This window comes from Pteropus vampyrus, unplaced genomic scaffold (genome assembly GCF_000151845.1).
Source record: "Pteropus vampyrus isolate Shadow unplaced genomic scaffold, Pvam_2.0 Scaffold256, whole genome shotgun sequence".
NCBI classification, from domain to species: domain Eukaryota; kingdom Metazoa; phylum Chordata; class Mammalia; order Chiroptera; family Pteropodidae; genus Pteropus; species Pteropus vampyrus.
In genome coordinates this window covers 388,777-414,877 of record NW_011889037.1, presented here as the reverse complement: position 1 = coordinate 414,877, position 26,101 = coordinate 388,777, and the positions used below count along the sequence as shown (strand labels likewise).

Below are 26,101 nucleotides of genomic sequence, written 5' to 3'. Positions count from 1 at the left end.
TGCTGGAGGCTTGATGTCTGGGAACTTGACTTGTCCCCCACTGGGACTCATGGTGAGCGTGGTGAGCCCGCCACAGTGAAGGCTTTGGGATGCTCTGACTGGAACAGATAAGACTCATTTTCACATCCCTGTTGGACCATGAGCTGCTTGAAAGCAAGGCCTGCGTTTGCCATTCCCTTGCTCACCCACAGCCCTTGTCTGGTAAACTATCTGGAGCAGTGAGCAAAGCATCTCTAAGGACATAAGGGAAAAGGAAAGACAATGTGTCAGCATTCTTTTCGGCTGCACCCTCATCCTTTGGGAAGGTCCCAAGCTGGCTGCCAGGTGGTCTGCAATAGAAACTGAGCCAGAAGGGCATGGGTGGGAGGAGACACCTGGCTTTCCTCTGCTGAGGCCTAGAAGTATATCTTGCTCAGGCCTTTCCCCCAGAGCTCTCTGTAGACTTGATGACACACCCGCAGGGCAAGTGAGGCCCCCGGCCTGGGCCACCTTGAACCCTCCAACTCCAGGAGAGAGCAGCCAAAATGGCCCTGCTCTCTTGTGGCCCCGAGAGAGTCTCCTTTGAGCGCTGTGAACATGGGGAGCAGCGGGTAACCTTGACTGAGAGTCTGCTGCGTGCCGGGGCTGTCCAAAGCCGTTCTGGTGACTGCAGCTGTCATCTCCCTGCATGACAAGCCTGGCCCAGGCAGGCAGTGCACATCCGGGATCTCAAATTGAAGCACAACCAGGCGATGCCCATCGTGGAGTGACACGACTGAGGCCCAACTATGTGGTCTCTCTGCCGTGAGCTGGACAGCACAGTGGCTGTGGGCTGCCGTCCTGGGAGTGTCCCCTGGGGCCTGGGTCGTGCTGGAGGCTTGATGTCTGGGAACTTGACTTGTCCCCCACTGGGACTCATGGTGAGCGTGGTGAGCCCGCCACAGTGAAGGCTTTGGGATGCTCTGACTGGAACAGATAAGACTCATTTTCACATCCCTGTTGGACCATGAGCTGCTTGAAAGCAAGGCCTGCGTTTGCCATTCCCTTGCTCACCCACAGCCCTTGTCTGGTAAACTATCTGGAGCAGTGAGCAAAGCATCTCTAAGGACATAAGAGAAAAGGAAAGATGAAATGTACCAGCAACCATTGCTTGGGAAGTGGGGAATGGGGACAAGCTCACCGGTTTGTTGCTGACCTGGGGGTTACGAAAAGAGCAACCGGCCCAGGTGTTTCAAGCAGAGGGGCTATAAGTAGGTTGTCACTCGGGGGCCGGAGAGGCTGGAGGAGCAGAGCAGCACCAGGGAAAACCATGTGGCTCTGGCCAAAGGTGGCTGTGCTGCTGGGCGCGGGCTGGGAGCCTGCGCCCCGTCGCCTTCCAGGCTCCCACCAGTGCCACAAAGCAGCTGGAGGCCAGCAAGTCTCTCACCAGCTCCGTCCACCTTCCCTTGGCAAAGTCTTTCTTACCACCTTCTTCCTCCGCACGCTAGGGCATCCTTCTGCCCCACAGAGATTCCCTGAGTACTCATCACGTGCTGGGCCTGGCGCTGGGAACTTGGGCACAAATCGCACACATGTGCCTTTCTCTCATAAAGCTTACCATTGTGGAGACTGGCATTAATGTAATTTAATAAAAGTTAAATGACAGCTGTACTGTGTGCTTGGCGAGTGAAGTCTGGCAAAGGCTGCCGAGGGGGCAGGGCCAACAGGGCATGCTGGGCACTGGCCATGAGGAACACAGGCAGGGCTCAGGCAGGAAAAAACAGCTGTCCACGTGTGAACTTGGAAGAGGCCCCCGCCTCCCTCCCTGACAACTTGCACCGGCCCTGATTAACCTCTTCCCACTCCCACCTGGGGAATGGGGTTAGGCTGTGAGGTGAGGGCTTTTCCTGAGGGGCAGCTCCATCTGCTGAGCACCTCACTCCTGGCCACCTGGGTTCTGACCCTCTCTTTTGGGCTCCATCCCTACAACAGAAACAGGTGAAGCCCTTCTTTCTGTAGAAAGAAAATGCCCCTCCCCGCCCCCAGCGGCCACCCTGGGGGCCACAGCTCTGCACTCACCTGCAGCGGGACGAAGACGCTTCTTAGCTTGTTATACTGTGAATGTGGTGCTGCTGGCCACTTCCTTCTTAAAATGCTCTTTTTGCTTCTTGAGCTTCCAGAACGCCTCCCTCCTCTATTCCTGGTCTGTGAACAGGGCAGGCCATTTCAGCCTAGGGTCTTTGCCCAGACCGCGGCCCCCTCTCCCAGCTCCAGCTGCGCCCATTCACAGTGCTTCCCGCGTCTTGTTCATCATTTGCTTACTAGCTGCCTCTCCAGAAGCCAAGGCCCCCACGCAGAGACCTGCTCGTCCTGATTCCCTAGTTCTGTGGGCACACTGAGTGCGTGCCTCCTGCGTGCATATGTGCGTGGACTGTTTGCGGAGGAGTCGACGGCCTACGGTCGCTGGGTCTTTGAGTGTTCACTGTGTGTGTTCATGTGCGAGAGACAGTACCCGTGTGTTTCAAGGTCGGGCCCACCTGGCGCGTGTACCTGTTCAGGTATGGGTTTGAGAGGGGACCAGCTTTGGACGCAATAGCGCGCCATGCCCACGTCCCCGATGGACCCCCCGGTGTGCGGGGCGGTGTCTGTGTGCGGGAATCGCGGGAGTGTAAGTGTCGGATGAAGAAACCTAGCAGGGTAGAAGACAGGACCGCATCCTGCGCGAAGGACGCCGGAGCGCACTACCCGCGCCTGCGCAATGGCCGGCCGAACTACTGGCTCGAGCCCCAATCTAGCGTGGCGGACACGGTGGGGCCGTGGGCGGGGCCGAGCGCAAGGCGGAGTTTGCGCAGTTCCGTTCGCTGAGGTTCTGTGGGCGGGGCGGAGAGAGAGAGAGAGCGGAGGGACATGCCTCCGACCAATGAGCGCAGAGCTCGCGAGGGGCGGACCCGGGCTGCCGCGCGCCGAGCTGCGGTTGGCGGAGGGCGGTGGGGGCGGGCTCAACGCGGCCCCGCCCACTCCGGAGCGTGGCTGGCGGGAGGGCTGTGTCACCGCCGCGGCGGCAGCGGCTCCTCAGGTAAACGGCGGGCGGGCACCGGCTACCGGCGGCGCTAGCTCGAGAGGCACCCCTCGGGGAAGCCTGGGCCTGAGAGCCGGGAGGCGCCCCCTTGGCCAGGTCGCGCGGGAGGCCGAGTCAGGGGTACCTCCCCAAGGTCACCGGGCGAACGCGGGGAGGGTCCCGGGCGTGACGGGGCCGAGCCCGCCCCCTCTCCGGGCTCAGGTGTGCCGCCCAGGTCCCCGCGGGGCCTGATTTGCCGAGTCACAACCCGGAAGAGAGGCTGCGGAGCCAAGCCGCTCGCCTGTTCCCTCACGCGGGCGCGGGGGTGCCCTTGCCCCGTGCTCGTCCCCTCACAGGGTGGGACTCGGGGTGCCAGTGCCCGTCCCCTCTCCGGAGGGCATGTGTTCCCCTGTTCTCTCTGCCTGTCACCTCCCTGGGGGCGTGTGGTCCACGGTCCTGCTCCCCTCAGCGGGAAACCGGGGAGCGGGGCCCATATGGGAAACCACGCCTAAACCCCGAGTCCCAAAACAGGGCCATTGTATTCTTTCCTTTTTCTCTTTGACATTAGAGAGGATCCAGAGCAGGGAGGTGATCGTCCGGTCTCGAGGGCTGTTGGTCACACAGTGTACATTGCAGAGGTGGCCGCTCGCAGACAGCTGGGGATAGGGTCCCGCCCCTCTGGGCTCCTAGGCCTGGATTTTGGGTTCGGACTTGCCCGCGCGCCAGCACAGTTAGGTCACGAGGAGAGGGCTTTGTGGGCGCAGGCAGTTCCAACTCCACACTTACAGAGGTTCCCCTTTGCCGGCCCAGCGGGGGACGGGGCGGGGAGGGGGGGTGTTGACCCGGAAGCTCAAGCGCAGGGAGGCAAGCACCCTGGGGTATGAGAGGGGGTGGAGGACCCTGGTGGGGGGCCTTGCCTGGGGTGTAGGCTGAAGCCACCATCTGGTGGTGGGGACAAGTGGAGTTGGGTTTATGCTGGCTTTGAGGGGACAGTCTAGGGGCAAGGACCATGTTGGAAGGGGCTGGTGTGGGGATGGTAGAGGTGGAGAGGAAGGAGGTGGATGAGTGGACCACAGGATGAGGGAGAGGATGGAGGGACAGGACGACAGTGCTGATTTCTGACCCAGACAGCTGAGTGCATGGTGACAGAGGAAGAGGCTGGAGCGGAGTGGGGTGGGAGAGGTCAGGTGTGAAGATGGTCAGCTGAGTGTCAGGGCTGTAGAGTTTGAGTGGCAGTGAGTGGTCCAGATGAAGAGGCCCAGCCGGCACTGGGCCCCAGGATGCCATGTGGGAAGCATGCTTGAGGGATACTTGAGGTGGGATGGTGATGCGGCCGCTCCCACAGTTCTGGCAGCCAGGGGCCTGGGGTGCTGCTGTCAGCAGGATCTTAATCCCAGGCCTTCATCCCGGGCTGTCCTGGTTGCAGTGAGCAGGTGTCTCTGGTCTCTTGTTGGTGCCAGAGTGGAATGACCGGAAGCCCAGGTGTCTTGGTCATCTTGACAACAATGTCCAGGCTGCCACGGCTTGTTCAGTCCTCCCCTCGCTATCTCTCACGCCCTGGGACACCGGTGGGCCAGAGGTGGAGCCCATGGGGTCGCATGCTTGCTCGCGTCCATGGTGACCCATGTTCCTAGGAGTGGGTGTCTGCTTGGTTTTCAGACCCGGGGTGCACTGAGGCCCAGGCGAGCGGTCGGGATGCTGCTCATCTGTCATCAGTGCCCCGCATCTCTGAGGCCTTTCATGAGTTCAGTCATTTGGTCTCCTCGAGGTAGGGGCTCCAGAAGGCTCCGTGGCTCTAGACACCCCTGGCTGGTGCTCAGGGGATTCCGGCTGCTGGGCATCATGAGAAATGTGCTTTCTTCACAGCCGGGGGGCCACCCAACTTTGACATAGCTCGGCATGGTTTATGCTGAGCCGTAGTGTTCTCAAGGGCCCGTGAGTGGCGAGCTGGCAACAGCATTTCCCTGGTCATCACCTGGGTTCCTGTCGGGGACTCTGGAAGTCTGTTCCTTTTCTGGCTCTGGTGCTACGAGGGCAAGTCCAGCAGACTGTGGGTGGGGGCACCCCCGACTCCTTGCGCTGTCCTGGCATCCCAGTCTCCCCGCACACAGGGCCTCCAGACACTCACGGCACCCTCTGGGCTGTGGTGCGCGCGGCCTCGGGCTCATCGTGGTTGGCCCGGCGCCTCGGTTAGCCTGCACCGTGTCCTGTGGCAGCGGTAAGAGGGGGACGGCTCCTGGTGGACATTACTAAATGCCGCTGGGTGCATGCTGACTTATCCAGGGGAGCGAGGAGGGAGCCGGCCCTCTACTCGCCTACCATGCGTCCGATGCTGGGAAGGCCCACTCATCCTGCCACATGACTGGGCTTTGGAGCAGAGCCCGTGGGAGACAGCCCTGGTTGAGTCCTACCCCTCACTAACTAGCAGCTCACCAGCAGTGTATCCCTCAGACCCCCTCGGCTGTGCGGATGAGAGGAGGTAGAAGTTGATGCCATTCCTTTCTAACACGGACAGCGTTGTAAGTTTCACACAAGTTTTTATATGTCTTTTCATTTCCATTCACTTCAGAATGCTCCTGATTTCACTTTTCATTTCTTTTCTGGCTCTTGCATCATTTCGAAGCGTATTAGTAGTTTCTAAGTACTTGGGGATCTCTCCAATAGTTTTCTCTTATTGATTTCCAATTTAATTCCATTGTGGTCAGAGGATGTTCTTTGTATGACTTGAATTCTCTTAAATTTATTGAGACTTTATTGCTCAGAATATGGTCAGTCTTGGTAAATGTTCCATGTGCTTTTGGAAAGGATATATTCTGTTAATGAATGAACTCTTCTAGAAATACCACCTTGGTAGAGTCGGTTGACAGTATTGCCCAGGGCTTCTGTACCCTTACTGATTTTCTGTATGTCTATCCTACCACTCGGAGAGAGATAGGTATTGGAATCTCTGCCATAAATTGGATTTGTGTATTTCTCCTTGCATTTTTATTAGCTTTGGCTTTGTGTATTTTGAAGCTCTGTTATTAGGTGCATAAATGTTTAGGATTGTTATGTCTCCGAAATCTACTTTGTCTAATATTATTATAGTCATTCCAGCTTTCTTATGACTATTATCAGCCTCGTTTTTCTTTCGCTTTTTTTCCTAGGTTCATAAGTCATTGTAGAAATTGAGTATCGCACAATGATTTGACATTAACTTCACCAGGCGTGGGAAAGTAAGAGATGAGGTGCAGCTTAGTTAGACTCCTTCTACGTTGCTTTCACAGCTGGAGTTTTTTTAGACCTTAACTTGAAGTATAAGACCAGGAAAGCTATGCCTCCGGATGTGGCCAGTACACAGGTCATTCTACCTGGGAGCATATAAGGGTTGAAATATATTTCGATACCAGTGAAATAGAACTGGGCATCAGTTTCTGGATCTGCCATGATTTCAATCTTGCAAAGGTCAAGGCTGTGTCCTTCAATGTCCGGAGCTTCCCCTTCGCCTGGCCAAACACGTTTTTCTCTTTCCATCCTTTCTCTTTACTTCTTTATGTTAACATATTCAGTCTTTCCTGTGGTTTCTTGAATATATTAAATACAGTTATAATAACTGTCTAAACGTTCTTGTCTACTAATTCTTTCCTCTCCGTCATTTCCGTGTCATTTTGCGTTGATCGATTCATCCTCTTTAGGGGTTGTATTTTCTTGCCTCTTTTCATGCCCAGTGACTTTTGATTGGATGTGAGATGTTGCCATTTTATCTTGTCGGTGCTTGACATTTCTGTGTTCCTGCTGCTGTTCTTGAACTCGGTGCTGGGATGTGGCTGAGCTACTTGGGACCAGTTTTATCCTTTCAGGTCTTGCTTTTAGCTTTGTTAGGTGAGACCAGAGTAGCATCTAGTCTGGGGCTGATTTCCTTCTCTCTGAGGCAAACCCCTGAGAGCTTTGGAGTTTTCCCCTCGGGCTGCTAGGAGCTCTGGGCACCGTTTCTGCCCTTTCGGGTGGCCCTTGCCCTGGCCTTGGGTAGCTTCTTCTCAAACATGGCATTTGTATTAGTTTCCCTTTGCTGCCGTAACGAATCACCACAAACATAGTGGCTTAAACAGCACACATTTATTATCTTAAAGTCACTGAGGTGAGGAACCTGCCATGGGCGTCACCGGGCTAAAACCTACGGTCAGGAGGGCCGTGCCCCCTCCTGCTCTTAAAAGAGCAGGTTGTTGGCAGAATTTCGTTCTTTGTGTGTGTAGGACTGAAGTCCCTGTTTTCTTGCCAGCGATAAGCTGAGGGACGTTGGCAGCTTCCACAGGCACCCACATGCCTTGGCTCACAGCCTCCCCCCTCCACCGTCAGGCCAGCGTGGTGGGTTGTCTTTCCCGCGGTTTGAATTTCTCCTCCTTCCTTTCATCTCTGAGCCACTGGGAAAGGGTTCTGTTTTTAGGGCCTCGGATAATTAGGCTGGTCTCACCCACATAATCCACGGGATCCCCTCCGCTCAGGGTCCGTGCCCTCAATCCCACCTGCTAGGGCCTTTGCCGTGCACGGTAACGTCACGGGTTCTGGGGATGAGGGTCTGGGCGTCTGTGGGAATGTTCTCTGCTGCCCAGTAGTCAGCCGAGTGACAGGGATGCTCTGCAGGCCTCTAGCACCCTCTCTGGTCCCATGGGCTTCCCAGGAACAGTCCAAGCCTGGGCATCACTGGGTGCTTCTGAGCACCACACCCCCAGGCAGAGAGCTGCAGCCATATCAGGGCTCCCTATCCCAGGTCTCCTGATGTCCATCGCCCTGAGAACTGCAGATTCCTGTGTTTTGTCCAGTTTTCAGTTTCGGTCGGGAGGGCTGGGAGCCAGCGTCTTTTGAGTATTCATGTTCGTTTGCCCCTCTTGGGCGGGCGAGCCTGCTGTGCACATTGAATGAGGGGCCTTGCAGACTGGCCGCCGGTTCGAGCTGGTTCCGCCCTTGTTCTTCCAGGCACTGGGGGAGGCACAGTGTCTTTTCGCAGGGAGGCCTCTGCCCAGGGGCAGGCTGCCCGCCTCCCAGACTCAGACCAGGTCGGCACCTTGGGGTTCGGGTCCCACATGGGGGTGTGCTCCACCTGTGAGAAGTGTGTTCCGTGGGCACCTTCTGGACCCTCACCCCCATCCTGACAGCCTCAGTATTTGCAGCCCTCCACCCTTTGGCGGTCTGGGGTTTTTGGCCTTCTTGCTCTGCTGCAATTGGAATATGTTTTTATTTCTTGTTTCCTGTTACTCTAGATGCTCTCCAGGAAGACGGTGGAAGCAGCTGCTGATGCCGCCCGCACACCGAGGCTTCCCCCTCTGCTTCCTGTCTGCCTGGGGTTCCCAGGGGTCTCTGGTCTGCCAGTTTTATCTTCTCGTTTCCTAGTGCTCTGGTGGGCTTGTCCTTCCTAAAACACGCATCTCTCTGCCGCTCCACTGAGGTCTTGGTGGCACCGTCCACCCTCTTGAACTGGAACTTTCCTTTACTTATAGCCCCACCTCCCAGGCTCAGGCCATTGATCCCTTTGCCCCCGCCACGTGTGCATGGCCAGATGGTCAGGACCACACTGTGGCCTCTCTCCTCTGCCACCTCCCTCCTGTCACGGAGGGAACTGAGCGGTGGTGGAGCATGAGTATTGGGAAGTGGGCGGCTGCCACCCCAAGGGCCTGGGGCCAGGAGAGCTGGACCCTGTGGAGGGGACAGTGCCCGGGACCATTCCTCTGAGTCACGTGCTTTTGGCAAACAGCAGCTGCCCTGAGGAGGCTGGTGAACTCAGGGTGAGAAGCCTGGCTGAGAAGCCATCCGTGTCCACACTGCGCCGGTGAGGGGGAGCCTGGCCCACCGCCATGACCAGGTCCTACGTGCAGAGTGAGTGCGTGAGGTGGGTGCTCCCGCCGGTGCAGTGGGAGTGTCCTCAGACCTGCCTGAACACGGGCTTTGTCGCTGCAGAGTTGTCCACCATCCTGCTGGACGCCATCACCGACAAGGACCCTCTGGTGCAGGAGCAGGTGTGCAGTGCGCTGTGTGCCCTCGGAGAGTCGCAGCCGGAGGAGGCGCTCCGCGCTTGTGAGGAGCACCTGCGGCTGCATGAGAAGGTGTGGACAGGACAGTCCCGCCCTTCTGGGTCGGGGCAGGGCTTGTGGGCCTAGGGGCGGGGCCTGGGGACCTAGGGGTGGAGCCTGCAGGGCAGGGTCTCAGGGCCTGGGGGTTGAGGGTGGGGGTGTGTTGGAGGTGTGTTGGGGGCGTGGTGCCTCTGGCATAAGAAGTGGCTGAGGGGCCCCAGGAAGCCTATGGAGGGTCCATCCCCTGACAAAGGGAAGGTTCCCCACTGGGCTGGAGGGAGATTTCATCAGGCTACTCAGGACGGCTGCAATGTGAAACTTATGAACTGTTTGTTTCTGGAATTTTCCATTTACTATTTTCCCACCATGGTCGAGTGCGGGTAACAAATTGTGGGAAGCAAAACCACGGATAAGGGGACCTCAGTCCTGAATCCAGGCCCACAGGGGTATTGAGTGCTGACCTTGCCTGGGCAGCAGGGGCTCAGCTAGCTCTCTCCTCCCGGGACCTCGCTGGCCGCTGGCTCTGTGACCTTGCTAGCTCTCTGCTGTCTGAATAACTGGGCACCATTTCTAGTTTTCCTCAATACCTGGTTTAGACCCATTCCCGGGGTGGGCAGAGACTTTTGCAGTCTCAACAGGCCATTTCTTGTTTGTTCGATTTGGCATTTTGGTACACAAGAAGGGATCTCTGTACAGTGTGAGTTTTTGCTCTCTCATCTGTCAGTTGCCATCTCCTGAGGGAAATTGCCTAGTCCTGCTGAGTGGCCTCTGAGCTGATTGTCCTGTGGCTTCATGACATGTTGTGGTGAGGGTTCTGCTCTCCGACCCCCTGGCTGTCCTAGCTGTTTTTGGCCTCTCGTTTGCGTGGGAATGCTAGGCCTGCTTGTTGGGACTTTGACAAGAGACAGACACACTGTCCATAGGTCATGTGGGGAGGAGAGTGCCTCACGCCCGGGCTCAGTGTGCGTGTCCACCGCGGCTCTCGGCTTCCTGGGGCTTCAGCCCGCGTGTGTTCTGGGTGTCAGAGACTGTCTCTCTATCACCACAGCACGCCAAGATCGGCGTCTGTTAGAGAAGAGCCAGGCAGCCCTTGCTATTTGAGGAAATGGCCAAAGAACGGTTAAATGAGCCTTATTATTTTTAGCAATTCATAGCAAAATTTAAGTGTGCTGTGAGTTTTTGCTCTTTCATCTGTCAGCTGCCATCTCCTGGGGATGTCATCTTCCAGCTCATTTATGATTTTGCCTTCTTTCTAGTCTTTTTAATTAACTTACCCACTTTAAAAACATGATTTTCCTTCATGGTTAGCGTGTTTAGAGTAAACATGTATTGGTCTGGAAGTTCTGTCCTGCGGAGCGTCGTCCCCGGAAGTTCTGTCCTGTGGATCGTGGTCCCCGCCAGCACCGCCCTCCCCCGGCCCCTCCCCTTTCCACTCGCCACTTGCCCTGCCCCTTTGGACTCTCTACTTGTGAGCACCTTTGCGATTGTTCAATCTCTCCAAAAGGATGTAGGATGACAGGAGAAAATTACGGACCCCTCTCCACTCGTCACACGTCAGCGCCACATCAGAGACACGTGGTGCTTTATAGATTTAGAAATGAGACACTTGAAGTCTTGTTTCTGTTAGCAAGTCCTGGTCTCAGAGAACTCTGTCATGACAGGACTGCTTAGCTGAGGGACAGATGGCCACATCAGGGAGGCAGCTTCCCTTGACCAGGAGACTGGCCACACAGGGTGCAGGAGCCCACCAGCTCACCATCTGCTCGTCATGGCTGCACAGATTGCTCCGGCCCTTCTGAAGACCAGCACCCCACCCCCACGCCCTTCCCGAGGCCCTTGTTTACGTGAAGCCTGCAGCCGTCCTGAGGGCCACAAAGAAAGCTCAGCTGTGCCCTTTCCTCATGTCAGGGCAGAGACAGGAGAGCTTGTCTCGAGTCCTGTAGAGAACACAAGAGGCACTGGCAGGGTGCCTGGGTGCTCAGCTCCCCTTCTGGGCCCTCCCTGCATACTTTTGCTCCTCAGCTGGCGCATCCGTACCGGACGATGATCCTGAGGGCCATGGAGACGGTCGTCAGCAACCACATCAGTGAGCTGGACAAGGACATGGCCAGGGCCGTCATCCTCTTGGCCTCCAGCGAGATGACCAAGGCAAAGGTACGCGGGGTGCTGGCCAAGCCTCCCCCTGGCCTTTCTCCCCCAGCGCCTTGGAAGGTGGGTTTGTCTGGCCACCTTAGGGTTGGCCCCCCAGTCCTGTGCACTGACCGCCCTCCTGGGTGGGGAGGGTCACCCCATAATCTCAGAGGTGGACACTGAAGCAGAGAGAAGGTTCCTGACCTCTTAAGGTAAATGTAGGGCCTGGCGCTTATGTCCCCGTGTTTGGGCTCAGGTGGGACTGGCTAGCAGTGGCAGCACTGTCCTCGTCCCAGGGTGGGGCTAGGCTTGAGGTCTCCCTGGCAGGCGCTCACTGGGGAGCCTGAAAACAGGCCTCTCATCCTTGGTGGCAGGCATGTCACCTTTGCTTCCTGTCTCTTTTCCTTGGTCGGATGTCAGCTCGTATTTTCTTTGGGGTGCAGGACTTGGTCTGGGACTGGCAGCAAGCCGCCAGCAACGTCCTGGTGGCGGTGGGGAAGCAGTTCATCAGCACGGTGATGGAGGAGATGCTGAGCAAGCTGCAGCCCGGGGCCCTGCCACACTACTTTGTGGTGCGGACACTGGCCAACCTCTCGGTTTCCAATGGTAGGTGGTGACTTGGCCTCGACCCCTCCCACCATGTTCTCGAGTGAGTCCTGGGCCCCCTGGCACCTCAGCTTCTGTGAGTCAGCAGCTTTGCCCCCACCCCAGGCTGAGCAGAAGGAGCCCAGGGCCCTGCAGCCGTGCGTGTGTGGCACCGCTGCCTGTTGCTGGGCACAGGGTGTGGGAAGATGAGTGGTGGGGGTGGCGGCAGGGCCTCTGTGACCTGCCCCTTGCAGCATTCGGCATGGTGCCCTTCCTGACGTCCATCCTGAACACCATGCTACCCATGCTGGGGACAGCCAAGCACGACACGACGAGGGAGGTGCTCTGCTATGGTGAGCAGGGCCCGCCCAGCCACGCTGGCCTTCTGTCTCCTCTCCGGTGCCCGTCTGTGGACGTCACGGGTCCTTTAGGCTGCAGGAGGAAGGCCTTAGGGGCAAGTTAGAGGAAGGGTGGCTGCAGCTGTGTCACTGCAGCCTCTGCCTCTGTCGCACATGGCTGTCTTTTCCCGCTGTCTGTCTCTTCTTGTGAGGCCACAGTCCTGCTGGATCAGGGCCCACCCTAGGCCCACCCACTATGACAGCATCCTAACTAATTACACCTATTACCAAAAGCTCCATTCCGAGGTCCTGGGAAAGACGTAGGCTTGGGGACACTGCTCACCCAGCGGAGTCCCGGGGTTCCGGCTGGGCCCGTGTCTGGAGGGTGTTGTACGTGTGGGTGTAGAAGGGGCAGCAGACGCAGGTGTTGGAGCCTGGCCACTCACTGCCCACCGCTCACGGCTCGTGGCCGGTTACGCAGCCCTGCAGCACTTCAGCGAGGGCACGCTCGAGTACCTGGCCAACCTGGACCAGGCCCCAGACCCCACAGTCAGGAAGGACGCCTTTGCCTCCCCCATGTCCAGTGCCTACGATATCCTCTTTCAGCAGTGGCTGCAGAGCCGCGAAGCCAAGGTACGGCCTCACCTTGCTGGCCACTGTCTCCCACCCCGAGCTGGCCCCCCGCAGGTCCCCGCTCATAGCCCGGGCCTCTGCTACTGCTCTGTCTCTTCTTGTGGGCCTTATACTCGGGAGGCAGGGGTCTTGTCGGAGTGGAGGTGCCCTGTGCAAGGTCTCACCTGCAGGTCTCCATGGAGTGCACACAGCTTGTTGCTGAGCCCCAGTTGTCGTGGTCACCCCCTCCCACCCCCACTGCTCTCTGCCTGAGGCCCCAGGGCTGCCTGCGGGAGGGCTGAGGCGAGATGACCCACATGCCAGGCTCTGTTAGGACCCCCAGTCAGGCGACATCCGGCCCTGGACTCCTGGCGAACGGGCTGTTTGCCGCTCTGTCCCGTGAGGGCTATGAGCACTGTCGCTTTCCCCTCAGCTCCGGCTAGCCGTGGTGCAGGCCCTGGGGCCCATGAGCAACCTGATGCCCAGTGAGAAGCTGGAGGAGCAGCTGCCCAAACTGCTGCCTGGGGTCCTCACGCTCTACAAGAGGCACGCCGAGACCTGCCACGTGTCCAAGGTGTGGCCCCTGCAACCGCCTGCGGGGGGAGCAGGGATCGCCCTGAGCACCCTTCAGACCCCGCGTGGGTAGGCCGGTCAGATGTCTCCCCGCTGCCCTGACTGGATAGTAGCCCAGGGCCCCTTCCTGCCCCATCCCTCCTCCTGGGACTGGCTTCAGGGGCCACTGACGGCCCCTCTCCCTGCAGAGCCTGGGCCAGATCCTCGAAGCCGCCGTGAGTGTGGGCAGCCGCACGCTGGACGTCCAGCTCGACTCACTCCTGGCTGCTCTGCATGCCCAGGTAGGCTGGGAGTGGGAGTGGGGTGCTGGGGGGATGCTGTGGGGGAGCATGCTGGTGGTGAGAACAGGGGTGTGAGCGTACTACGGTGGGGGTGAGGTCAGGGAACTCACTGGGGGCGCCACGCGGTGGTGCAGGGCTGGGGCCCTCCGTGTGGCTAGAGTCAGGGTGGGTGGTCCAGCGGGTGTCCCCTGAGTCACGTGGGTGCGGCTGTCGGAGATATAGCTGTATCGTTGTCTGCTCAACACTGGCACGTGCAATGTGGCAGTGGAGACCCCAGCATGGAGGTGGCAGGAAGGGGTGGCCAGCAGGGCAGGGGTGGCCTGAGATAGTCTGGAAGTGTCTGTGCTGGGTCTGGGTCCCCCGAGGACTGAGCAGGGAGAAGGCTGGGCAGGCGAGATTGCGGGCTGGCAGAGGGGCCGCAGGGCAGTGAGGCCCACGAGGGGAGGGTCCAGAGGTGACTTGGAAAGGGCTCGGAGGCCTCACTGCAAACCTGCCACCAGGTCAGATGACAGGTGTGGCGGTGACGGGAACTCGGTGTCACACGGAAACAGATTAGGGACAATATCCTCTGATCTCAGTCAGTGCAGAAAAGCTTTTGGCGAAGTTCGACACTCATTTATCCTTAAAACCCTGACAACCGGGATTAGAGAGGAATTTCTTTAGCTTGGTGAAGTTCACGGACCCAGTCAGTCCCTCAGCGTGCGTCAGTGTGAGTGGGAAACAGACACACTCCATTCAGGGTCGAGGGCAGGAAGAAGCCCACTCCCTGAACGGGACCCGAGGCCAATTCTGTAAGGAGAGGCCGAAACGGGAGGCTGAGGCTGGGGGGAGAGGACAGGCTGTCCCTTATCACCACCCCCGCCATGGTTTGAAATGCATGGGTCCATTGACATGCTGTTTTTTTCCAGTAAATACTCTACATGTTTTTTCTTATGATTTTCTTAGTAACGCTTTCTTTTCTCTAGCTTTGTTGTAAGAATACAGCGCATCATGCATATGACATACAAAACGTGTGTGTTGGGTGGTAAGGCTTCTGGTCTGGAGTAGGCTGCTGTAGGTGGTCCCCTTCTGCGGGGGTGAAGTTATATGTGGATCTCTGAGAGTGCAGGGCTGGCACCCTGAGCCCCGCGCTGCTCAGGCGTTAGCTGCAATCAGTGACCCACTGTTGGCATGCGCTGCCGTGCGCTGGGGTGTGGTCCGGCGTGGCCTGTTCACGGCTGAGTCTCAGCACCTAGCTTAGCGCCTGGTGCTTGTGAGCACTCAGCGGTATTAGTTACTGGCGATCGATCCGCTTCCAGAAGTTCCCAGGGACAAACCGAGAGAGCGCACGTGGTCAAGCTAGTAAGGAGCTCAGCGAGGCTGCGGGCTGCAGATGAACCCACACACCCCAGCGTTTCCCTCTGCCATACTGACCCGTTGGGAAGTGCAGACAAGTGTCGTTCGCATTAGCGGTAGAAACCTGTTGCGAAGGGTCTGGGAATTAGCCTGGCCCGGGCGCCTGGGGTCTCCCTGGGGAACGTGTTGACGACTGAAACCGCAACAGTGAGGAAGACGAGCGCCGTAGCACGGTGCCTGGGGACGACTGTACGAAGCGGCGCCCACGTGCAGAGCTGGACACAGGGTGGTCAGCTGCGCGCTGGGGTGCAAGTGGGGCGTGGCTTCAAAGGGAAATATAAACGCGAAAGCTGAGAAGGTGATCTTTTCTCTGCGCTGTGCGTTCATGTCCTTTGTTTTACTGTTGGCTTTTAGGTTTTTTCATATTGATCTGTAGCAGTTATTTATAGTCTTGTATCATATATGTATAAATATGTGTTCCGACTTTGTCCTTTATTTTTTGGCTCTATTTATGACATTTTTTTTTGCCACGCAAAATTATTTGATTTTCACACCAATTTTCCATCTTTTATGTTAAGCCTGGGTCTCATTATACTTAAGGAAGCCTTTAAAATTCTGCAGTTAGTTTTCAGATTCCCCCACTTTCCCTGCTTTTATGGTTTAATGCACTTGGAATCCATTTTAGGGAAAGAGTAAGAATTGAATTTTATCTTTTTCCCAGGTGAGTGCTCAGTTACCTTAGTTGTCTGTTGTGTAACCATCTACTCCAGTACGTAGCACCTTGCAATAGTCTTTATCATCTCGCAGTCATGGCAGGGCGGGAACCCGGGAGAAGCTGGGCCGTGGGCTCTAGCTGGGGTCCGCACCACCTAGGGGCTGGATCGGGCTAGAGGCTCTGCTTCCTCGGGGTTGCCTCCCCTGGCTGTGGGCGGGAGGCCGGGATTCCTGCCACTGGCTCTCTCTATGTGGCTGCTTGAGTGTCCTGCGACGTGGCGCTGGCTTCCCCAGAGCGAGCGACGTAAAACTGAGCATGCAGAAGGCTGGGGGGCCTGTATTCCTTTATTCATTCATTCATTCATTCATTCATTCATTCATTTAATGGTGACACTGGTTAATGAAATCCAGTGTTTGAGCTATACACTTTAACAGTAAGGCATATGCATATTTACACGGTGTGTTCACCTCTCATAGTTAGATTTTTTTCTGTCACCACATATTTGACCCCCTTTACCACGACTACCTCCTCCCTCCCCCTATCCCCTGGTAACCACTAGTCCATTGTCCATGTCCATGAGTCTCTGTTTGTCCTGTTCATTCGTTGCTTTTAGGTTTATATCCCACATATAAGTGATACGTGATTTTCAACTTTTTATTTTTATTTTTTTAATATCTTAATTTTAATTTTTATTTATTTGTTTTTAGGCGAGGCAACCCTTGGTTGACCTCACAGATTGCAAGGATCTTGTCACCTTACAATCCCTTATTTTTTTATTTTTTATGCCTACAGCACCCGGTCTTCCTAGGTGGTCCCCATCTAAGTACTAACCAGGCCCGACCCTGCTTAGCTTCCGAGAACAGACAAGATCGGGCTTGTTCAGGGTAGCATGGCCGTAGACTTTTCAACTTTTTCTGTCTAGCTTATTTCGCTTAGCATGATTATCCCGAGGTCCATCCACATTGTTACAATTGGCAGTATTTCATCTCTTCTTATGGCTGAGTAATATTCCATTGTATACATGTACCACAGCTTCTTTAGCCCATCATCTGTCATAGGACATTTTGGTTGCTTCCATGTCCTGGTCACTGTGGTAGCTCTTATGTGCAGATCCCACGCTCAGAGGTGCTGGTGCGCAGTCTCGGTGTTTTTTTGTTGAGTTTTAGATGTTCAGCTTATTGTTGTTTCACGGGGAGAGATCTGGGGACATCTCTCACTGCCATGTTTCTGACGGCCCGTTGGTTGTGGTGCCTTTATGACCAGAGCAGGTCTTTACCGAGGAAGCGAGGAGGAGCTGCGGGGTGATGGAGCAGAGCCCCCCGCTGGCCCGCCCCCTCTTGGTTCCCAGCAGCTCTGAGAACTGGGGGTGCAGGCTGGGAGGGCTCATGGTCGGGGACTCACCCTGCACTGTGGGTCACCTCTTCGGATTCCTGGGATGGGCTGCACGGATTCCTGGGATGGGCTGCACGGCAGAGCTGCCTGAGAGCCCTTTGTGCAGAGGCCTGCTGGGATCTTTTGTCGTGACCCTGAGGGGTGAGTGGTCTATGACGTCATCTGGAGTCCCCCCAGGTGCGCGGGAGGTACCTTCAGGGTCACCGGCCGAGGCGCAGCGGAGCCCAGAGACTCACGGTTTATATTTTACCAATGCAGCTTTTCCCCACAGTTTGAAGAATGGACTGTGGGCACCTTGGTTTCTGTGCTTTCTGTGCCCAAGGGTGCGTGCCCAGGGGCGCGGAGGTGGCAGTTTTTCTCTGACAACGAGCTTGTCCTGGCTGCCTACGTGAGGGCAGTTAGAAGCGCCCTGTGGGCGGGTCCCCTCCTGGTGCGTCCATGTCCATGCAGGGCGCGTTCCTTCTGCCCAGGTGAGGCCGGCTGGCACCCCGCACCTGGATGCGCCTGTTGAAGAGGCCGGGAGGGCTGGGCAGTGTGTGCGCCCTGCACCTGTAGACAGCGCAGCCCCGGGGCAGAGGCGCCACCCCCCTGACCAGTCCGCTGCCCCCTGCCGCAGATCTGCGTGCCCGTGGAGTCGACGAGCCCCCTGGTGATGAGCAACCAGAAGGAGGTGCTGCGCTGTTTCACCGTGCTGGGTGAGTGCCCGCTGGGTGAGCGCCCGCTGGGTGAGCGCCCGCTGGGTGAGCACCCGCGCCGAGGCCCTCCCTGTGCGCGGTGCTGCGGGGGTTGGCGTGATGAGCCTTCTTGGTCCACCGCTGCCCGGGCCTGCGTGTGGCTCCGCGGTCCTGTCACCGGCCAAGCGCGCACCCTCCTGGCCGGGATTGGGGGCGCAGGCAGCAAGGGAGTCCAGACAGGTCCTCATAGCTTGTGACACGCCCACCCTGCAGCACGCTACTCACCTGACCGCCTGCTGGCCTTCCTGCTGCCCCGGCTGGACAGCAGCACGGAGAGGAGCCGCATGGGCACCCTGCACGTCCTGAGGCACGCCATCAACTCCGCCGGTGAGTGCGGCGGGGGCGCTTGGCGGCCGAAAGCGGCCATGCTTTCAGTTCTTCGGAAACACCTCCCAGCCCTACATTTTGCAAAATCACAGACTCTCTGAAAAGTTGCAAGAACTGTGTGCTTAGCAGCTGAAGGCCACCACTGGTGTTCACTTTTGCTGATGGCCCAGAGGTGCTCATACACACGGGGCGTCGTCTGCCACTGCCGCCCCTCAGCAGGGGTGTCCTTGGAGGGTTAGTCCTCTCAGGAGGGACTTTTTGGGAGAGTCAAAGAGGTCGTCCTGTAGGATGTCCGCCAGTGTGTCCGATGGTCCCCTCACAGTCGGGTGGAAGGGCCCAGGCTTCCCACTTTCCAGCTTACTCTCGGCATGGAGCTGAGCTGTGTGTCACACCTGAGCTCGCGTCATCGGTGAGCCTTGTCCGCATGCTCTTACCTGACTCAGTAAAGTTGCCGCGTGAGTCCTGCAGCCATGGCTGACAGCAGTTGTGTCCTGTGATCGGCGGCACAAGCAAGCAGAGATGTGACAGAGGCCTGGGTGGCCCTCACAGCCCATAGCACATTCCTGCTGGCCGTTGAGCGGGCGTGCTGACCCCCATCCCGTGGGCTTGTGGGCTGGCGCTGGGTCGCAAACAGCACCGTGGACATGGGGCAGCTCGGGCTTTGGGCACGAGGAGGTAGCGGCTTGGGAAGGGCAGTGCCGGGAGGGCAGTGGCGGCCTGGACAGCTGCCTGCAGCACGCCGGCTCCCTGGGGACGGCGCCTCAGATGCAGAAGGTGCAGCCACCCCCTTCCTGGTGAGTACGCGGAGGGTGAAGTGCCTGCCACTCGGTCCTTTGGGAAGTGACGAGCCATGTTTGCAGTGGAGCTCGGGGGCAGTGCTGGGCGCAGCAACCTGGCCTTGGTGCTCTCACGGGTGTCTGTTTCCACCCGGACATTCAGTGTCTCCATGCTTCTGGCACAAAACAGGCACACAGGTCATGGGACAGAACAGAATAAAGCCACGCCATGGGGGAGAGAAAGTCTATTCAATGAATGGTGTCGGGAGAACCGGACAGAAGATGAAATTGCCAGAACCGTGCTGTTTTGATTACTGTGGCCTCATAGTGTAGTTCGATATCAAGCAGTGTGATCCCTCCCACTTTGTTCTTTCTCAAGGTTTCTTTGGCTGTTTGGGGTCTTCTGTAGTTCCGTATAACTTTTATGGCCAGTCCTAATTTTGAGCAGAACGCCATTGGCGTTGTGACGGGGGTTGCACCGACTGCTGCTGCTTCACGTTGTGAGGACATTCGAACAGCGCTGCCCCTTCCATGAGCACGGCGTGTGCTTCCATCTGCTCGTCTCCTCAGTTTCCTGCTTCGGTCTTCACAGTCTTCTGAGTACAAGTCTTTCACCTCTTTGGTTAAATGTATCCCTAGGTACTTTAGGCTTTTTGATGCAATTATAAATGGAATTGTTTTCTTAATTTCTCCTTCCGATCGTTCGTTATTGGTTTATAAAAACGCAAAAGACTTCTATATTTGAGTCTGTATCCTGCAGAACTTTTCTGAATTCATCGATGAGTTCTAATAGTTTTTTTGGTAGGGTCTTTAGGGTTTTCTATATGTGATAACATGTCATCTGAAAATAATGATAGTTTTTTTTCTTCCTTTCTGATTTGGACACCTTTATTTCTTTTTCTCGCCTCACTGCTCTGGCTAGGACTCCAGTACTCTGGAATGCAACCGGTGAGAGCGGGCAGCCTCATGTTGGCCCTGATCTTAGAGGAAAGCTCTTAGCTTTTCCCTCTTGAGTATGGTGTTCGCTGTGGGTTTGTGGTATGTGGCCTTTGTTATGTCGAACTATGTTCCCTCTACTCCCACTTTGCTGAGAGTTTTTATCCTAAAAGAATGTTGGATTTTGTCGAACACATTTTCTGTATCCACTGAGATGATCACGTGGTTTATCCTTTATTCTTTTAGTGTGATGTATCATGTTGATGGGCAGGTGCTGAACCACCTTGGCAGCCCTGGCATGAATCCCACTCGGTCATAGAGTGTGATGCGTCAATGTGCTGCTGAATCCGGGTTGCTGCCATTTGGTTGACAAGTTTGCGTCCATGTCCATCACGGACATTGGCCTGTAAGTTTCTTCTCTTGCAGTGTCTTCATCTGGCTTTGGTGTTCGGGCACTGCTGGCTTCAGAAAGTGAGTTTGAAAGTGTTTCTTCCTCTTCAGTCTTTTGTAGTAGTTTAGGAGTAACGGGTCTTACTTCTTCGATGAGTGTTTGGTAGAATCACCTGTGAAGCCGTCTGGTCCTGGACCTCGATTTGCTGGACATCTTTCATCATTGCTTCAATCTTATTGCTAGTAATTGGCCTGTTTAGATTTTGTATTGTCTCCTGGTTCAGCCGAGGAAGGTTATATACTTTTAGAAATATATTTATTTCTTCTGAATTGTTGAATATGTTGGCATATATATTGTTCATAGTATTCTTTCATGATCTTTGTATTTCTGTGTTGTCGGCTGTAACTTCTCTTTCATTCATGATATTATTTATATGGGACCTCTCTCTTTTTTACGCTTGATGAGTTTGGCTAAAGGTTTGTCTATTTTATTTATCTTTTCAAAGATACCAGCTTAGTTTTATTGATCTTTTCTATTTCTTTTTTCTTTTTTTTTAAAGTTTTTTATTATGCCTACAGCACCTGGTCTTCCTAGGTGGTCTCCCATCCAAGTACTAACTAGGCCCAACCCTGCTTAGCTTCTGAGATCAGACATCGGGCCTGTTCAGGGTGGCATGGCCGTAGACCATGGACTGTGGCTCCACTCGGGTGTGAGCCGAGGACTTTCTGCATGTAAAGCAGACGTTCTAACCGCTACACTATAGAGCCACGTCCAATCTTTTCTATTTCTTAAATTTCTATTGTGCATATTTCTGCTTTGATCTTTATTATTTCCTTCTTTCTACTCACTTTGGGTTTTGTTCTTTTTCTAGTTCCTTCAGGTGTAGAGTTAGATAGTTTATTTGGGATTTTTCCTGTTTCTCGAGGCAGGCCTGGCTGGCAGTGATGCACTGCTGCGGTGCTCGGTGGACATTGTGCATTATTAGGCCACCTGAACAAAGCACTGCAAACTGTGTGACTTAAACAGTAGAAATTTGTTGTTTCAGCCCTGGGATCTAAGTGTCTAAGATCGAAATGTCAGCAGGGCTGGCTCCTTTGGAGGCTGGGAGGGAGACTCTGTGCCATGCCCCTTGCCTGGCTCCTGGGAGCCACAGCCTTCGGGGCCCCTCAGCTTGGAGCCGCATTGCCCGCTCTCCGCATATGGCTTAATGACATGTTCTGAGACAAACACCTTTGTGTCTACTGCCAGGTCTCTTGAAGTGCACTCGTCACCCCGGAAGCCCTTTTCCTGCACCCTGTCCCAGTCATGCTCCTGCACCCACCAATAAGCGACAGTTGTCCTGATTTTATAGTGGTCAATTCCCGATAGTTTACAGCAGGCCCTGAGGTGCCTCGGCTCGGTCACGCCCGGTAGAGAAATCACCGCCCCCGCGGCCCCTCCGAGCACAGTTTGAACTGCACGGTCCACTTACGTGCCGGTCTTTTTCAGTTGGCCGAGTGTATTCTCTCTTCCTCATGACCTTCCTAGTGACGCATTCTTTTCTCCAGTGTACTGTGCGAACACAGTGCACGACACCTGCAACGCACAAAATACATGTTACGTGACTGTTCATGGTGTCGGTAAGGCCCCGCTCAGCGGCAGGCCACTAGTCGTGAGGTCTTGGGGGGGGTCTCATGTTATCCGCGGGTTTTGGACTGCGGGGGTGGGCACCCCTGACGCCCGCCTTGTTCAAGGGCCAGCTGTGCTTAAGTCTCTCCTTTTTCTGGAGGCTCAGTCATTGGTGTTTTTGTCTGTTTACAATTGTTGAGAAACACAACAGTTTACCATCCAGCCATTTGTAGGGCCATCGAGGGTCCCCGTCCCCAGAAACCGTCCCCATTGAACAGCGCCCCGTGTTTAAGTCTCCTTTGAGCTACAGGTCCCTTGTCCATTCTTTTCTTTCTCTTGTAATTTGGGGAGAACCTGGGCTGTTTGCCTGTAGAGCTTCTCACAGCTGAGTTGTGCAGACCGCGCCCTCAACTGGTTCAGCCGAGGAAGGTTATATACTTTTAGAAATATATTTATTTCTTCTGAATTGTTGAATATGTTGGCATATATATTGTTCATAGTATTCTTTCATGATCTTTGTATTTCTGTGTTGTCGGCTGTAACTTCTCTTTCATTCATGATATTATTTATATGGGACCTCTCTCTTTTTTTCGCTTGATGAGTTTGGCTAAAGGTTTGTCTATTTTATTTATCTTTTCAAAGATACCAGCTTAGTTTTATTGATCTTTTCTATTTCTTTTTTCTTTTTTTTTAAAGTTTTTTATTATGCCTACAGCACCTGGTCTTCCTAGGTGGTCTCCCATCCAAGTACTAACTAGGCCCAACCCTGCTTAGCTTCTGAGATCAGACATCGGGCCTGTTCAGGGTGGCATGGCCGTAGACCATGGACTGTGGCTCCACTCGGGTGTGAGCCGAGGACTTTCTGCATGTAAAGCAGACGTTCTAACCGCTACACTATAGAGCCACGTCCAATCTTTTCTATTTCTTAAATTTCTATTGTGCATATTTCTGCTTTGATCTTTATTATTTCCTTCTTTCTACTCACTTTGAGTTTTGTTCTTTTTCTAGTTCCTTCAGGTGTAGAGTTAGATAGTTTATTTGGGATTTTTCCTGTTTCTCGAGGCAGGCCTGGCTGGCAGTGATGCACTGCTGCGGTGCTCGGTGGACATTGTGCATTATTAGGCCACCTGAACAAAGCACTGCAAACTGTGTGACTTAAACAGTAGAAATTTGTTGTTTCAGCCCTGGGATCTAAGTGTCTAAGATCGAAATGTCAGCAGGGCTGGCTCCTTTGGAGGCTGGGAGGGAGACTCTGTGCCATGCCCCTTGCCTGGCTCCTGGGAGCCACAGCCTTCGGGGCCCCTCAGCTTGGAGCCGCATTGCCCGCTCTCCGCATATGGCTTAATGACATGTTCTGAGACAAACACCTTTGTGTCTACTGCCAGGTCTCTTGAAGTGCACTCGTCACCCCGGAAGCCCTTTTCCTGCACCCTGTCCCAGTCATGCTCCTGCACCCACCAATAAGCGACAGTTGTCCTGATTTTATAGTGGTCAATTCCCGATAGTTTACAGCAGGCCCTGAGGTGCCTCGGCTCGGTCACGCCCGGTAGAGAAATCACCGCCCCCGCGGCCCCGCCGAGCACAGTTTGAACTGCACGGTCCACTTACGTGCCGGTCTTTTTCAGTTGGCCGAGTGTATTCTCTCTTCCTCATGACCTTCCTAGTGACGCATTCTTTTCTCCAGTGTACTGTGCGAACACAGTGCACGACACCTGCAACGCACAAAATACATGTTACGTGACTGTTCATGGTGTCGGTAAGGCCCCGCTCAGCGGCAGGCCACTAGTCGTGAGGTCTTGGGGGGGGTCTCATGTTATCCGCGGGTTTTGGACTGCGGGGGTGGGCACCCCTGACGCCCGCCTTGTTCAAGGGCCAGCTGTGCTTAAGTCTCTCCTTTTTCTGGAGGCTCAGTCATTGGTGTTTTTGTCTGTTTACAATTGTTGAGAAACACAACAATTTACCATCCAGCCATTTGTAGGGCCATCGAGGGTCCCCGTCCCCAGAAACCGTCCCCATTGAACAGCGCCCCATGTTTAAGTCTCCTTTGAGCTACAGGTCCCTTGTCCATTCTTTTCTTTCTCTTGTAATTTGGGGAGAACCTGGGCTGTTTGCCTGTAGAGCTTCTCACAGCTGAGTTGTGCAGACCGCGCCCTCAAGGTCAACATGTCTCTCTCTTCTGTCTGAATTTCTTGCAAATTGGCAGCTGGATTCAGAGGCAGGATCAGACTGTGGTTCAGCCCCTTTGGCAAGACTGGGAGGCACATGCTTCTGGTTTTCTCTGTCCTGTGACCTTGGCAGCATTGATGCTCAGTGCCTGGGGGCAAGTTGGCTGATGCTCTAATTCTCTCATTTCTTTGTCATCGATTAGCTGGAACACCTTGATTGGAAGAAGTCCCCCTCCTCTACTGTCTGCCCGCCCCGCAGTGCGGCTCACTTCTGGACAGCAGGGTCGGTCCTGGACTCGTTTGCTTGTAGGCTGTTTGTTCCCTGTCACCTTCCCGAGGTGACCCTTTCTTTTATAAGTGTTCATGGATTTTAACAGATTTGAGGGCTTTCGATTCATTGCAGTTATTATCATTACTGAAGCTCCAGCTGCATCATTTTTGGCAGTGGGAGCCTCTGAGCTCTGGGTCCTTTGACGGCTGACATTCTAGGCTTGTCTCATGTATTTCTTGCCCCAGCATTCCTCCATAAAGCCCGTCTCCTTCGGCGAGAAATCATCTTTTAATAAGACAGCAGCTTGGTGCTGGGGTGCTCCTCACGCCATGGCGGTCGCTGTTCCTGGGCCTTTGCAGCAGACGCGTGCGCATGCACGCCAACGCAGCCGAGTGAGCACACGGACCCCAGAGCTTCCGCCCCACTCTCCTCTCGCCGCGTCCGTTCTCCCAGCCCGAGAGCCTGGCTCTCAGGCCTGACAGGCGAGAATCTCCCACACTTGCTGTTTTGCCTCCTGTAACGCATGCAAGCCTAATGCTGGAGCAGCGCCGACGCCGCCACCACCTGCAAAGTGGCAGAACACGCGCTCCGGAGTGCTCCCGGGCCTCCTGCTGCCTCAGCAGTCGCGTGCGGTGTCTGCCCTGGGTGGGCGGCAGTGCGTGCCTGTGGATGCGGTGCCCCTCCGTGCTGAGGTCGCACCTCTGCTCGTTCTGGCTGTCGAAGCTCGTTCTCCATTGGGTCCCACGGGGGCCGTGGGACCTGACCCTGGTCTCTGCTTCTTGGTGCTTTTATACTTGATGGTCAGTTTTGCTGTTTATAAAATTCTTGGTTCGGATGTCTTTGACTCTCCTGCTGCCCCAAACTACCAACCATCTAGCTTTTTAGTGGGATAAAATGTTATTTGGGAAAAAGAGTTATTGGTCTCCCAAGGGACAGGGGTGGGCTTTTGCTTATGTGCCCCCCGCCGGGGTGTAGGGCCACGCCGAGGCCAAAGCCCTGGCAACAGGGCCTCGGGACTCGAGGTGTGGACAGGCTGGCTGGCGTCGGTCTCAGTGGGGACACTGAGCTATCTGTTGGTTTCTTGCAGCTGCTCAGATGGAGGTTAAGAAGCCCTTCATCCTCTCTGCCATGAGGCTTCCCCTTCTGGACACCAACAGCAAGGTAAGACAGGGCCGCCGGGCTCCCCAGCGAGTGGCTATAGGGAATATGGCCCAGCCAGCATCTGAGGCCACCACTGAGCAGGCAGCAGCCCCTTGGGCCAGACCTAAGCATCAGGGGGTGCGCGAGAGCAGGGACCTCCCACGTCTCAGTCCTGACACGGTCCCCTAGGTGTGACGTTAGTCTCCAAAGTTACCCTCAGGTTAGAGAATTCTCTAGGAGGGCTCCAGAACCCATGAGAGCTGTCACTCACAGTTATGGCTTGTCACACTGAGCAGACGCAGCAGCCTCCTCCAGGGGAAGAGGCTCAGTCATCTACTCCTGTGGCAGCGATGTGGCAGCTCTCACGGAGGCTGCCACTCCAGAAGCCCCAGCCTGCGTCCAGGGTCTTTATCGGGGATGCTGGCACGTACTCCTGGTTGGCCGCCTGTGTGGCTGACCTCAGTCTCCAGCCCCCCAGGAGACCAAGCTGGTATTGCGTGGCCCTGGAGAAGGTGCCAGCTCTGGGAGGAGGGTGACCTGGCTGTGCCCCCAGGTGGAGTCACTGAGGCGGGTTGGTGGAGAGTCAGGACTCCAGGCGTTTGGCAGCTGCAGATTGTGTGTCTGGAGCAGAGAAGCACGAGTCTGTGCCGGGAGGGGCGGGAGGTTGCAGGGCAGGAGAGCAGCCCCCATGGGAGCACATCCACAGGCTGGCGAGGAGGCCACCTCTGTGGC

General features: G+C 55.5%; 1 protein-coding gene and 4 pseudogenes across 1 annotated transcript in view; 1 reads left to right on the top strand and 4 right to left on the bottom strand.

Annotated features, from left to right (window-relative positions):
• Window positions 1-3,899: 3,899 nt before the first annotated feature.
• The window catches only part of MROH1 (maestro heat like repeat family member 1), a 51,246-nt gene continuing 29,044 nt past the window's right edge, over window positions 3,900-26,101 (top strand). The window contains exons 1-13 of the mRNA XM_023520281.1: window positions 3,900-5,535; window positions 8,254-8,353; window positions 8,745-8,866; window positions 8,948-9,093; window positions 11,083-11,214; window positions 11,634-11,796; window positions 12,030-12,128; window positions 12,595-12,746; window positions 13,159-13,299; window positions 13,487-13,579; window positions 17,638-17,716; window positions 17,969-18,082; window positions 25,317-25,390. Of these exons, the coding sequence (XP_023376049.1) occupies window positions 8,845-8,866; window positions 8,948-9,093; window positions 11,083-11,214; window positions 11,634-11,796; window positions 12,030-12,128; window positions 12,595-12,746; window positions 13,159-13,299; window positions 13,487-13,579; window positions 17,638-17,716; window positions 17,969-18,082; window positions 25,317-25,390 (1,215 nt within the window). The 5' untranslated portion in view covers window positions 3,900-5,535; window positions 8,254-8,353; window positions 8,745-8,844. The remainder of the gene's footprint in view (window positions 5,536-8,253; window positions 8,354-8,744; window positions 8,867-8,947; window positions 9,094-11,082; window positions 11,215-11,633; window positions 11,797-12,029; window positions 12,129-12,594; window positions 12,747-13,158; window positions 13,300-13,486; window positions 13,580-17,637; window positions 17,717-17,968; window positions 18,083-25,316; window positions 25,391-26,101) is intronic.
• On the bottom strand, window positions 6,169-8,243 carry LOC111729307 (annotated as a pseudogene).
• LOC111729342 lies at window positions 16,413-16,530 on the bottom strand (annotated as a pseudogene).
• On the bottom strand, window positions 20,755-20,870 carry LOC111729338 (annotated as a pseudogene).
• LOC111729344 lies at window positions 22,500-22,615 on the bottom strand (annotated as a pseudogene).